At 44.9% G+C, this 12,971-nt stretch overlaps 1 protein-coding gene across 1 annotated transcript; it reads left to right on the forward strand.

Moving 5' to 3' along the window:
- Positions 1-778: 778 nt before the first annotated feature.
- On the forward strand, positions 779-12,552 carry LOC308164305 (tudor domain-containing protein 7B-like; the record flags this gene model as incomplete). The annotated part of the gene is made up of 13 exons (XM_080538433.1): positions 779-983; positions 2,088-2,274; positions 3,790-3,970; positions 5,427-5,929; positions 6,291-6,483; positions 7,164-7,275; positions 7,395-7,594; positions 8,092-8,226; positions 8,312-8,395; positions 8,587-8,724; positions 9,881-10,410; positions 11,134-11,294; positions 12,335-12,552. The coding sequence occupies 13 exons, from the start codon at positions 779-781 to the stop codon at positions 12,550-12,552; spliced, it is 2,847 nt and encodes a 948-aa protein (XP_080394559.1).
- Between the last annotated feature and the right edge of the window lie 419 nt (positions 12,553-12,971).

Genomic DNA, 12,971 nt, shown 5'->3' on the forward strand with positions numbered 1-12,971 from the left:
AGGTGTGGTGTCTCGCGCATCAACGTCGCGATTGAGGTGACGTCGTGTCGACCACATGTCCAACGAACTTCAGTCGACGAGGCCTCAGAGTCATTTTGATTAAAAGAAAACTCCTTTTCCAAACAGTGCCAGCAGTCTTGGAGTCAGGTAATCACCTAAAGTAGACAACTATTTATCCATTTTTAGTACTAGACTCTGAAATGGACGATGCCTCGTCGTGATTGAGAAGCATTTTTTCCAAACAGTGGCTTCCACCATTGATTGCCAATTAGCAAGACGGCTTGGTGTCAGGTGATTCACGTTGTACTTTTATGATAAATTACTGTTCATCACTCGATATACATTTAACCAAAGTAGTTTGCGTTATATCAACCGAAAAAAGTATAATCCTGGATCGAAATATTAGGCTAAAAGAGCAAGCTAGCTAGGCTCTATCATTGAGTTATCCTCAGCTGTGAAGTTAGCTAGCTATCAAGCATGTGGAACAACATTGATGTTTTGAGCAAGTTATCAACTGTGGGCTAATAACCGTAGCTAGCTACAGGCTTTGAGTCTAGGACAAAATAGAAATCTTGGTTCCCAGACTAGTACAGGTATGGCAAGGTTGGACAGCACTGGCGTCCTATGGCGATCTGGAGACTGGAGTCGCCAACGTTGAGGCCTTTACTTGAGATCACGTTTTGTAACGGAATAGTCAATGGTGAAGGTAAAGAACAATGTGTTATGATTCCAACATGATGTTTTGTTGTTGTTGTTGTTGTTGTTGTTGTTCAGCAGGATGGCTGATACTGATGTGATGAAGTTGATCCGGGCTGTCCTCCAGTCGGATAAAGATGGGGTGTCCATCGCACGCCTGCAGACGGACTACAGGTCTCTGACGGGAGAGTTCATCCCCCTCAAACGGCTGGGCTACCCCTCCACGGAGGCCTATCTCAGGAGCATCCCCACGGTGGTGCGGGTGGAGATTCGCAATGGAAGGGTGGGTACAGTAGCTAGCCACGACCACTTCATCTGTACATTACATTTATATTGACCTTTGGATGTTGTGTACAACATATAGGCTACTACACGTATAAATATATAATCCTATTCACAGATAGTTCAGAAGTTCCATAGCCGCTGCTCATAAATTTGCTACTCAGTCACTTAACGCAGAATTGTATTATTATTGGTAACTTGATTAAATCTTTGGCCTCTGTAAAATCATCGCATGCAATACTGACATGCAATAATAGTTTTACGGTGTGGGTTTTTTTCTTCATGCCTTTTGTGATCTTCATACTACCGTAACTTGTTCTAGCTCATGTGTTTTGCGGGTGTCCTGGAAGAGACTTCACACATTGCTCAACTGGTAGCCCGACAGAGGACCTCCAAGAGGCCCGGCCGGTCACAGATTGTGAACTGCCCGATCAGGGTTAAACCCTCCTCATTCCTGTTTAACGGTAGGTAAAAAAATAAATAAAAATGGACTGACATATATAGCGTCTTATTCCAAAGCGCTTTACAATGGCCTCTCATTCACACACCAATGGCGGCAAGCTACCATGTAAGGCGCCGGCCCGCTCATTGGGAGCAATTTGGGGTTCAATGTCTTGCTCAAGGACACTTCGACATGTGGCCAGCTGGGGCTCAAACCGCCGATCTGCCAACCTTGTGATCATTAGACGGCAGCTCTACCTCCTGCGCCACAGCCTCCCCTATTCTTGTCACCGCCGTCCAATGAGAGATGGAGAAATGCCTCATTTGAGGACAATAGTTATGTTTCTGGCAGACATTTTGCTACTGCTGAACTATGGACATGGATGGTTGGAACAGAACTTAGTAACTGGGCTCTTGCAGGTCAGACAGTGAACTAGAAAACGAGACGGGCTGGCCTAGTTCAGCCAGTATTCCTCTGAGAACATCGGCTTTCTACAGGAAGCTAAGAATACAACTCCTTAAAAAGCCCTCTCTCCCTCTCGCTCGCTTGCTCTCTGTACAATATTTTGGTGTGTGAACAAAACCTGACGGGGGGAGGGGGGGGGGTAGTATGAAGCTTCTCAAACCCTGAAGGCTGTTGTCTCTCCTCCTTCCCACTTGTCTTCCAGAAAAGCCCCGGACATCGTCGTTGCGTCAACCAACGCACTGTGGGCTGTCTGGCAGGCTCATGACCCAGACATCTATGGGGAGACGGCCGCACATGAATAGAGGCTACGGAGGTCTTGGGTTCAACCCTGATGCCCAGCACAGAGGACCCATCATTCAGATGAAGAAACCACCTGTGCAGTGTGAGAGGTGAGGGGACTCAAGGACACACACAGACACACACACACACACACAGGCTCCCAGATTCTGGATTCAGTATTCACATTTTATTAGGATGTGAGGCTTTTGTCACTAAAATTGGAAGCAGCAAAGATGTGTCTGTGTGTGTGAGAGCCGAGAGGAGAGCAGCGGAGAGAGGAGAAAAAGGTTAATATTCCCCACTTTCTCTCAGTCATCGTTGCTTAAGTAACCTGCCCACCCTATTCCGTTCAGACATGGTACTCCGGACTGATGTGAGCATTAAGTACATACTGTGACATCATGAGTGACCAGGCTGCTTTATTTCAAACAAGCTTTATTTCAAACAGTTTCAAGTTTATTGTGACATAAACCTGGCACATTACACAAGTGTAAGAGGGTAACATTCTTAGGCTTCGGTTCATGACTTGTGATTGCAGCACAAGACAATAAGGCAATAGGCATAATTCAAGATAAGAAGAAAAATGACAATAGTACAGAACATAATTGACAAATAACATTATTTACAATAAGTGACTGTGAGCTTAATCTTAGGTATGCATGGGATGTGCTTGTGGAGGATAGTCAATAGCAGTGCTCGATCGCCTTGGTGCAGTTGCCATTTGGAGCTCCAATTAACCCCAATAAACACTTTTAGCACCTTCTGATGACCGCTTGTAGATGCACTGTCTGAAGTTTTTGCTGAAAAATGAAGTCACAAGTCTGTAAACAGATATTCTGCTCCACCAAAAGAGTCTCCTACGTAAAAATTCTAATTTCTACTGGGTTTTTTGCATTAAAATAGCTATAGAGGCATGCAGATAGGCAACATTGCATAACTATTGATAGGAGTGTTGACATTTTTTCTTTCCAGAAATAATTTATTCGAGGTCTCTTTGGAAAGTCCTAATTCACTGCTTAATTGTCATACACAGAAAAACTGGGTGGTAATTTAAGGGTTAATGAACATGTTATTGGGGACAATTTCATCATACATACACAATATTATCGCCGTATTGCAAACATATAAATGTGAATTTTAGTCAGTGTGTATGGATGCAAACGCACACACTCACACACACACATTTGTTTTTGTAATCTTCTGTGTCAGAAATAGGTTTCAAATTAGATACCTACTGTAGTTCACAAAACATTTAGTCTATTTGATGATACAAAGCAAGTTGCTCATGTTGATGGTGGCACACTTCATATTGATGGTGACACAATCTCTCTGTCTTTAGTCCAGACAAGAGGTTGCCGCTACCTTCCGGGCCATCAGGTGACCATCAGGATAAACCTGCTGGTGAGTGCGACCCCATTGTCCACGCACCCCTTTATATAGGCCTGTCCCAACACTTTTTAGATTAATCATTTCTTTCTCCCCACTTTAAGTCAATCACTAATGTAGACTACCCACAGTTATGGGTGAGGTAATCACTAATCTAGTCTCTTCCCACACAACGTGGAGTAAACTATTACTAGACTAGTAAAGCGTTTTTGCTGCTGTTTTCCAGCTCCCTCCCCAAGGCCAAAGAACATCTACGACTACGACCAAGAATTGGTTCAGAGTCGCCTCATAGAGGTCCTGACCAAGTATTCTTGTGGTCTCTGGCAGTCCAAACTGCCCACTGTGTACCGGGAAATGTTCTGCCAGGAACTACACGGCCAGGCCATCATAGACATGGAGAACTGGACGCACATTTGCTCAGTGAGTATGACTGCAACAATTACAATATTGATTACTTCCTTACTCCTCTTCATCCCCTTTGGGACATAAGGCTTCAATGAGCTCTCTCCGTTGCATTCGGTCCTTGGCAGCATCCTGCTCCTTTCCCTATGACAGGTTAATCTGTTCCAGCTCTTGTGTTTGCACAGTTGTGTCACAGTTCTGCGCCAGGTGAACTGAGACTGCCAAAGGCCCCTGGCCTGAGCTAGATTACTCTTCCATCAACTGGTGGATTGATGATTCACTTGCTTAGTCAAATGTATTGATTGTAAGTCGCTTTTGGAATAAGGCGTCTGCTAAATGCCTAAAATGTAGGTGGTTTTGGGCCTCCCAGGTTCAGTGTTGCTTAGAGGAGTGAAAGTTATGTTTCAAACACACTTTCTTGCAGGCCAAAGTGCATTTGGTGGACACTAGTATCGCTTTGTAGTATTGAAACATTTCTCTGCCGACCTCTACCTCAGCAGTGCGTGTGCTTTTCATTTCAGCGCCCATGTTAACGGGTTAGAGCAGCCATACAGCGCGCAAGGTGCACGTCTCACGCTGGCTGCCGCGACACGCCATCTAGAGATTTTGATTCTCACCATTATTTTCTGCATGCAATGCATGCAAAGGCAAACCTCAATCGACAAAGATAGGGCTGGTAGTAGCAGCTCTGCTGTTAAAGCTGCACTGCCAGTACGGAAGCCGCAAGCATGAGAGCCGCAGCAGTTCCGCCATGCACACACGCTGCTGAAGTAGAGGTCGGAGGTGCGGTTCGAGCTGTGATGCCAAGTATGAGTATTTGAGGCTGGTAAATACCCAGATACCAGTTAGAACTCCATTGTTCACCCAGATATAGAAATGTCATTACAGTAAATCATAAATCATAAATCACAGTTAGGTTGTGTTAATGAGATCTTGTGTCTCTGCTGTAGACAATCACTAACTAAGGTGACACTTTGGCCCACGTTTCCTCTCCTTACCTCTATGCTTAAAGTAAGTACAGTACAGTACAGTAGATCATATAAAGGACCCAGCAGTTAAATCAAAACTAGTTTTGAATAGAACAGTCTGTGTTAAGACACACTCCACCTGTGAAGAAGTTGCCAAATTCATGTGAAGTTTTCAGATCATGATTTGAGTTGTATGAGAAATGTGCAGTTGGTGTGAGTTATGAGTAGAATGACACCGCTTCCCCTAACTTATAACTGATGCTGTGACTGTATGTAAGTGGAGGAGGTGTTGGAGATGTCTGTATTTTTCTATCTTTTAACTGTGCTGGAAATGCTTGGATGTGTGCCACTGTCTGTTGTGTGTGCTCTTTTGTTTTAACATGTAACCTGATTTCTTTTCAGCCCCCCCTCCCCCTAAGAGGCTTTTGTCTTTTGCCAGGCCGCCAATGTAAATGCCTACAATGCCTGCCTGGTTAAATAAAAAATTAAATTAAATTGTGTTCCAGATTGAATGGGTCAGCAGCACTAAACGAGACGACCGACTGGTTTTCCCCCTTCTGTCCAAAGCCCCCAGCATCACCCCTCCAGCGAAATCAGCCACTGTCGGCACAACGTCACAAACCCCTCCTACCACCCCCTCCCAGACGGCTGCAACAGTCCCACCGGACATTTGCCTCAAACTCAAAGAGCTCCTGTCCAAGAACATCCATGGCCTGTGGGCCCACGCCCTCCCCAAGCTCTTCCAGGAAACCTTCAAGACTCCTTTCCCCGAACTAGACAACCTGTCGCTGCTGCTGGACGCGTGCACCGTGGAGTACCCCTTTCTTGACAACAAGAAGAAGGCCATTCTCTACGCCCTCCCCACGGAGGACAAGAGCAGAGCCCAGCAGGTCCCCCGTGCCACCAACCCCCCGTCGGCCAGCCCCCTGGTGCCCCCGCTGGTTAAGCCCAAGGAGCAGTACTCCTCTGTGCTGGTGGTGGAAGCCAGCACCAAAGATGTCATCATCAGGTAGATGCCAAAGTTCATATTGTGAGGAGGAGCGAAAAATTAAATATGGATCAGGCAAATACATTCAGGTGAACTGAGACTGGTGATGTGTATAAAGTATTTATGACTCTGAAGGTCAGAGTCATTGAGCTTCTCACAGTGGTAGCCAAACATTCTGAAGAGATGGTTCACTTTTTTTTGTACATTTGCCTTTCTATAATATATCTGTTGCCGTCGATCTAGATGGTTTTTGAGTGCATGTTTCCGTGAAGTTATTCTTCCTGCGCGGCAAAACGTCATTCGGGGGTTTTGTAAATGTGACCCCAAAGAGAAGAGTTCCTTCAAAACTGCGCCAACCTTGTGTATGTACCATGATCCTCAGGTACATAGGCAAGGAATATTCTGACGCCCAGGAGGCGATGGAAGACACCATGCAGATACTCTACAGCCGACTCGGCGCACAGAAGCCCTTACTCAACCCTGCCGTGGGGGAACTGGTTGCCGTGAGGTTCGAAGGTGGAGAGGAGGTCATCCGAGCCCAAGTCGGTGAGGTCACGAGTGACGGTCAGGTCAAGGTAAAGTCTTTCATACCCTATTTATGCCAACATCAGTTGGGTGAACATAAGAACCCCAGTCATATTATTATAATGATAATATCATCATCAGTCATATTATACACACAGTTTAGTTTTTTTTTCGGGCTTGATTTGGACGTCTGTTGTGGGGTCCTCTGTGGCTCGGTTGGTAGAGAATGGTGCTAACAACACATAGGTTTGGGGTTTGATTCCCGCTGGGACAATATAAACAGGAAAATGAAATGTATGCACTCGCTGCAATATAAGTTGCTTTGGATAAAAGCGTCAGCTAAATGGCATGTAGTAATAATAATAATATCATATTAAATGCATTGTAAGAAAAGATCCGTCCCTTTAGTGTTGAGACAGCGTGGTTGTCCATAGACCACTGGTTTGTTTAGCTGCGTTGACAGTTTAAACAGGTATAGACAGTTTACTCATTCTCCTGGGTGCTTTTCAAGCACCCGAGTCTTGAGTGAGGATTTGACCCATAGCAAGCCTCCAGGAAATCAAATGAAAATATTTTAATTGTCATCAGTGTTGTATGATTTCGTAAGCATTGCTTATCATGTATGTATGTATACGTATGTACTTGAGATAAACGTTGCAAAACATTTAAATAAAGGTCCACTGCAAATCCAAGCCCCCATTTCTGACCAGGCGTAATCTTGCCCCTGCAGGTGTACTATGTGGACCATGGATTCTCAGAAGTCGTTAGCAAAAGCAGGCTCCTCCACCTGCACAAGGACTTCTTCCAGTTGCCATTCCAAGCTGCCAACTGCAGCCTAGCAGGTAACTTACAAACCTCAGTTTCTGACGCGTGGACCTTCGGAGCGTATCGATGAAGCAATCATCCTCTTCTATTGCTCTGTTCTCCTGAGTGATGTCTGTCTGTGGTGTTCTCTCTGCAGGCCTGGAGAGCTTTATGACAGAGCCTGCTGTGCTGGCGGCTCTGGAGTCCCTGGCGGTTGGTAAGATCCTCCTGCTGGAGACTCTGGGGAAGGACGGGGCACTGGTGGTGCTGTACAACACGTTGCACGATGTTGATGTCAATGTCAACGCTGCCTGTCTCCTCGCCCTCCAGGATCAGTCCATGGCAAGCCCTCTGCAGGTTGGTAGCATGTCATCATCCGGGGACTTGCTTTCTACAGCAGGTTAGGTCGTAAACCAAGGAGCTTCAGTTAATAAGTAAAAACTTAAGTGCCGGGGGGGGGGGCGCAGACAACTTTCCGAATAATTTCAATAATTTCCAAAAATGTATTTGAATAAATAACAATAATTTCCAACCCTAGGTTGGACTTCCTTCGCTCCTAGAATCTCAGTCGAGAGATTTGAAATTCTGGTTTTCAAGATCTCAAGCTAATGCAAATATTTTTTACAAGCCTACAGCATTTTCATTCATCGGTTTACTTTCATAAACGCCAATGGAATAACCAAGGGTACCTGCTGAGCATTGTGATGTTACATTAACATTTTTAAGCAAAAAATAGGGACTACAATACATCTTTAAGAATCGATGGTAATACATTTACACATTCAAAAATGGTTTCACAAATTACTGATTGTGGTGAATCGTGTAATGTGGAGCTTTTGTGTTTTCTCTTGTAGGTCAACAGCATGTACATGAAAGTGTGTGTGACCAACATATGCACTGATCAGACCATCTTCTGCCAGCTGCCCTCACGAGGGCAGGTGAAGCTGAATGACATTTTGAAGAAGATTGAAGCCTTCTTCATATCCCAGGTAGATGAAGACTGGTACACTAGCATACCATTTGTGTTTTATTGTAAGTAGCTTATATTGAAGTTGGACCGTTGCTGTGGGACAGGTCACGTCAGAGTCGTTGGTGTCGAAGCCGTTTTGTGGAATGTGCTGCCTCGCCCGCCACAATGGGAAATGGTCCAGAGTGGAGGTACTGTAAGAGTCCCTTTTTCAGAATTAAAATGTATTGAATTATTCAGCAAGATTGGACATTTTTCAATGATTTCTATGATAATATTAACACTGTTCTCTTGCCCAGATATGTTCATGGAGGTATGTAGTGTCTCCACCGAATGCCACGCATGCTCAAAAACTATGTTGTGTCCCATTCTCCTGTGTCAGATCACCTACCTCCACTGTGGTGGCAGAGTTCTGGATATTCGGTTCGTTGACCTGGGAACCCCTGCCTCTGTGGAGGTCATCGAGCTTAGGGAGATCCCCACACCTTTCTTACATGAGCTCATGGTCATCCCACACCAGGTGAGACAGCCACACACCAGACGCCGAAGCGACACCCACAGACTTCAACTCTTGTTTTGAAATGCTAATTCTTTTTTCCCCAAGAAATGTGGTTACCTTCTCAGTTGGGCATCGTAGAAGTGTGCTCTTGTGTCTATAATGTGTGTCTAAGCGTGTTTGAGTGTCTAGAAAAGCTATAAGTCTAATGCAGTGGTTCCCAGACCAGTGTTAATATTATTATTATTATTATTATTATAGGCGATCAAGTGCTGTCTGGAGGGTATGTCAGTGGGGAGAGCCTGGCCTCCTAAAGCTCTCCTCTGGCTGAGAGCTGCTGTCCACAACTCCACGGACTGTAGCATAAAGGTAATTCACACAGTTGTATCTTTACATACAGGGTTCCCACGGGTCCTTGAAATCCTTGAATGTTTGTGAATTTGAGGAAAAAAATCACGGTCTTAAAAGTTTTTGAGAATAGACATGGGTCATTGAAAGTGCTTGAATTCCCCTCTCTCTCTCTCTCTAAAAAAAATAATATATATATATATATATTCAAAAATGTTTTACTTAGCTTAGTCTCTGTATTGCTTAACTTTACACATATTTCACATATTGTTTTGCTATGCTGTGGTAGAGAAGGCAAGAGACCATCTAGTGTTCACACATTCAATCTCTTTTTAATTGTTGTCTGTGAGCGCATAATTCCTATTACTCATCTAGATCTGTCTCAAACTATGCCGTGTTGGGTCCTTGAATTTGAGGGAATTGAGTCTTGAAAGTCCTTGAAAGGTGCTTGAATTTGATGTTTCAGAAGGTGTGGGAACCCTGACATATTACACATACATATATATATATATATATATATATATATACACACACACTTAATAGTGTAACAAGTGTGGAGAATGATAGCCAAACACATGTATTATCTTTCTATATCTATCTATTTTTGGACAAACACAGATATTGTTGAAAAGTGTATGTACTCAGATGCACAGTTCGTTTAAGATGAAGTTCTTGCTCTGCTAGGAAGAAAGTTACAGTGGTGTTACTGGTGTAACTAATTTCAATCCTTATAGTGGAGCTATATCCTATATCTATACTTTTTATGACGGGCTAATTTTGGATCAGATTTTTGTTTTTTCAACCCTTCTTCTCCCTTCTTTCTGCACTTCAGATCTCCAAGCTGGATGAAGCCAAGCTGGTTCACATCTACATGTTCACCTCTAATGGCACTCCATTAGAGGTGAAGACCAGCATCAACCACCAGATGGCGCACTCTGATCTGTGGAAGTGGCCCAGCCAGAGGAACCCTAACCCTCTGAGCTCTGGTGGCGGTGACTGTGACCTCACCAAGATGGTGATGGTGGAGCTGTCCCTGACCAGCCCTGTGCCGCACCCAACCCCAGCCCAGGGATCAGAGGGGTTGACGGTGGACGAAGTCGCCCCCAGGGGGGTCACTTCGGCCAGGGGACAGTCGCTGCGGCTGCCCCCTCTCCTGGAGCTTCCTCCGACGGACCAGAACCTGGATATCTATGTGTCTGTGGCCTGTCACCCGGGCCACTTTGTGTTTCTGGCCTGGCAGGATCTGCATAAGCTGGAGGTTCTGTTGGGAGAGATGATCCTCTACTACAACAAGACAGAGGAGGGGACCAGAGTAGAGGATGTGAGGAAAGGAGAGATCTACGCCGCCAAAATGGAGAAAGAGTGAGTACATCAGGGGAGGCTGATGGAGGTAGAAATCAGAGGCCAGACTCATTGTAGGCTAATGCATGGAATAAGAAAAACAACAACAACAACAACAACAAAGAAAGCCGTATGGTTTGTTTATAGATTACATCAATTGTGTTTTGGGGATTTTCCTTAATACGCTAAAACGCAGAATAAACTCAGGAAACATCATAGCTCTTTCGCATTCCTTTTTAACGACGATGCCGTTGGCGATCAAAGAGTGTTACTCCGTCATTACTAAATGTATAGTTTAATTCGCCTTGAAACGTTAACATAGTGGTGCTGGCGAGTTTACAGCATGGCACAGTGCCACTCTCGCCTGCTTCGGTCCTCCACACAGCCTGACCTGGAGGCCATGACCACATCTGCAGTTGGGCATGCGGTTCAACTCCCAGAGGCATTTGACGTCTTCGATTTTTGACCCTTCAAAAATATCAGCTGGTTTTAGAAACTGTTGCCTTGCACTATATGTTTAGTCTCTGACAAACAGGTCCAGGGGGGTATTCCATCAACGTCGCTAAAGGAAGGAGGCTTATTTTGATGCATCTCATGAAAAAATAAGCCTGGATTATCCTTTAGCAACGTTGATGGAATACCCCCCTGGTTTATGTTATACCTTCTGATAAGTTATGGGCAACAAAACAATGACGTTTATTTTGGGAGATTTTCTGACGCTCTCCCTTCCCCCTCCTTTCCCAGCTGGCACCGGGTGGTGGTGAAGGGGCTGCTGCCTAACGGCCTGGTGTCTGTGTACAAGCTGGATTACGGAAAACATGAGCTAGTCAGGTGCACCCAGCTGCAGCCTCTGATTGAGGAGTTTAGACAGCTACCCTTCCAAGGCATCACTGCACAGTTGGCTGGTGAGTGGACGCTGAGATATGATGGCCCTGATTCATCACATCATCATCATCATCATCATCATCATCATCATCATCATCAAAGAAATGAGCTGAGCGTATGATTGATCACATTGACTGTTTTACGTAATTATGGCAGATAAGTCACATTGCTTAACTTAACACATATTTCACAATATATTGTTTTGCTGTGCTGTGGTAGAGAAGGCAACAGACCATCTAGTGTTCACACATTCAAGCCTCTCTTTTTAATTGTTGTCCGTATAGTTCCTATTATATAAATTCTCATCTAGATCTGTCTCAAACTATGCCGTGTTGGGGGTCCTTGAATTTGAGGTAATTGAGTCTTGAAAGTCCTTGAAAAGTGCTTGAATTTGATGTTTCAGAAGGTGTGGGAAGTCCCTGCTGAGAGTAAATTGATGAATTGATTGCCGGTTGATAAATAAGACCGGTCTTTGGCATTCCCCTGTTTTCCCCTCCTTTATCTGCACTGAGCTTACTAGACCCCCCCCCATCCCCCACAGCAATGTGCTTTCATCAGCCAGGTCTATCAGATCAGTGTGTGGATCAGCCAGGTCTGTCAGATCAGTGTGTGGATCAGCCAGGTCAGCCAGGTCTATCAGATCAGTGTGTGGATCAGCCAGGTCAGCCAGGTCTATCAGCCAGGTCTATCAGATCAGTGTGTGGATCAGCCAGGTCAGCCAGGTCTATCAGCCAGGTCTGTCAGATCAGTGTGTGGATCAGCCAGGTCAGCCAGGTCTATCAGCCAGGTCTATCAGATCAGTGTGTGGATCAGCCAGGTCAGCCAGGTCTATCAGCCAGGTCTGTCAGATCAGTGTGTGGATCAGCCAGGTCAGCCAGGTCTATCAGCCAGGTCTGTCAGATCAGTGTGTGGATGAGGAGACAGGAAGCACTTTTAGACTCGTGGGATGCAACAACACCAGTGTTGAGGCAGTGGTCTGGACACCTCAATCTAATTTCAGGAAATGTAACAGTGTCAGATGATCAGATCAGGCTCATCTGATTGGCCTCTTCCTCCCCAGGTGTCGAGCAGAGGCAGTGGTCGGAGGCGGCCTCCATCGTGTTCAGGAGCCACGTGGAGAAGAAGGGCCTGGTGGCTCAGATGGAGTCGGTCCAGGACGCAGCCCTGCCCTGGGACAGGAAGGTGTCCATCTTTGTGGTGGACACGGCAACAGACACGGACGTCTGGCTGCACCACATCATGGCTGAGTTCCCCCAGGAGCTCAGTACCGCTGCCTAGGACTCTCTGGTCTGTGTGTGTGTGTGTTTTAAAAATAATAATAATCTTATTCCAGAGCTGGGTGTATTGTTCTGTTTTCAATCCCTATTTTCAGTTATTTAGCACCAGCTTTTGTTCTTCGCACATTAAGCCATTTATCTCTTTGTTAATTTAATTTGTGGCTGTGTTATTGTTTTAGTGTGTTACTTTATTTGTTTCCTTTTTTCTGATCCTTTAGATCTTTAAATGCTTGAGCTTTTGCTGTGCACTTGTTTTTCTTTTTGCATGATCTCCCACTACTTAAAAAATAAAATGCCGAAATTGAGTGAATGTGGAGTTATACAAAGTTTTGTGCTTGGAAGGCATTATCATATTTTCTCATTCTAAATGATTGTTATGAGTAGGATAACAAATACATTCCATGCTTTGCTTGTTCATTT

This window comes from Nansenia antarctica (assembly GCF_963989245.1).
Source record: "Nansenia antarctica genome assembly, chromosome: 8".
Classification (NCBI taxonomy): Eukaryota; Metazoa; Chordata; class Actinopteri; order Argentiniformes; family Microstomatidae; genus Nansenia; species Nansenia antarctica.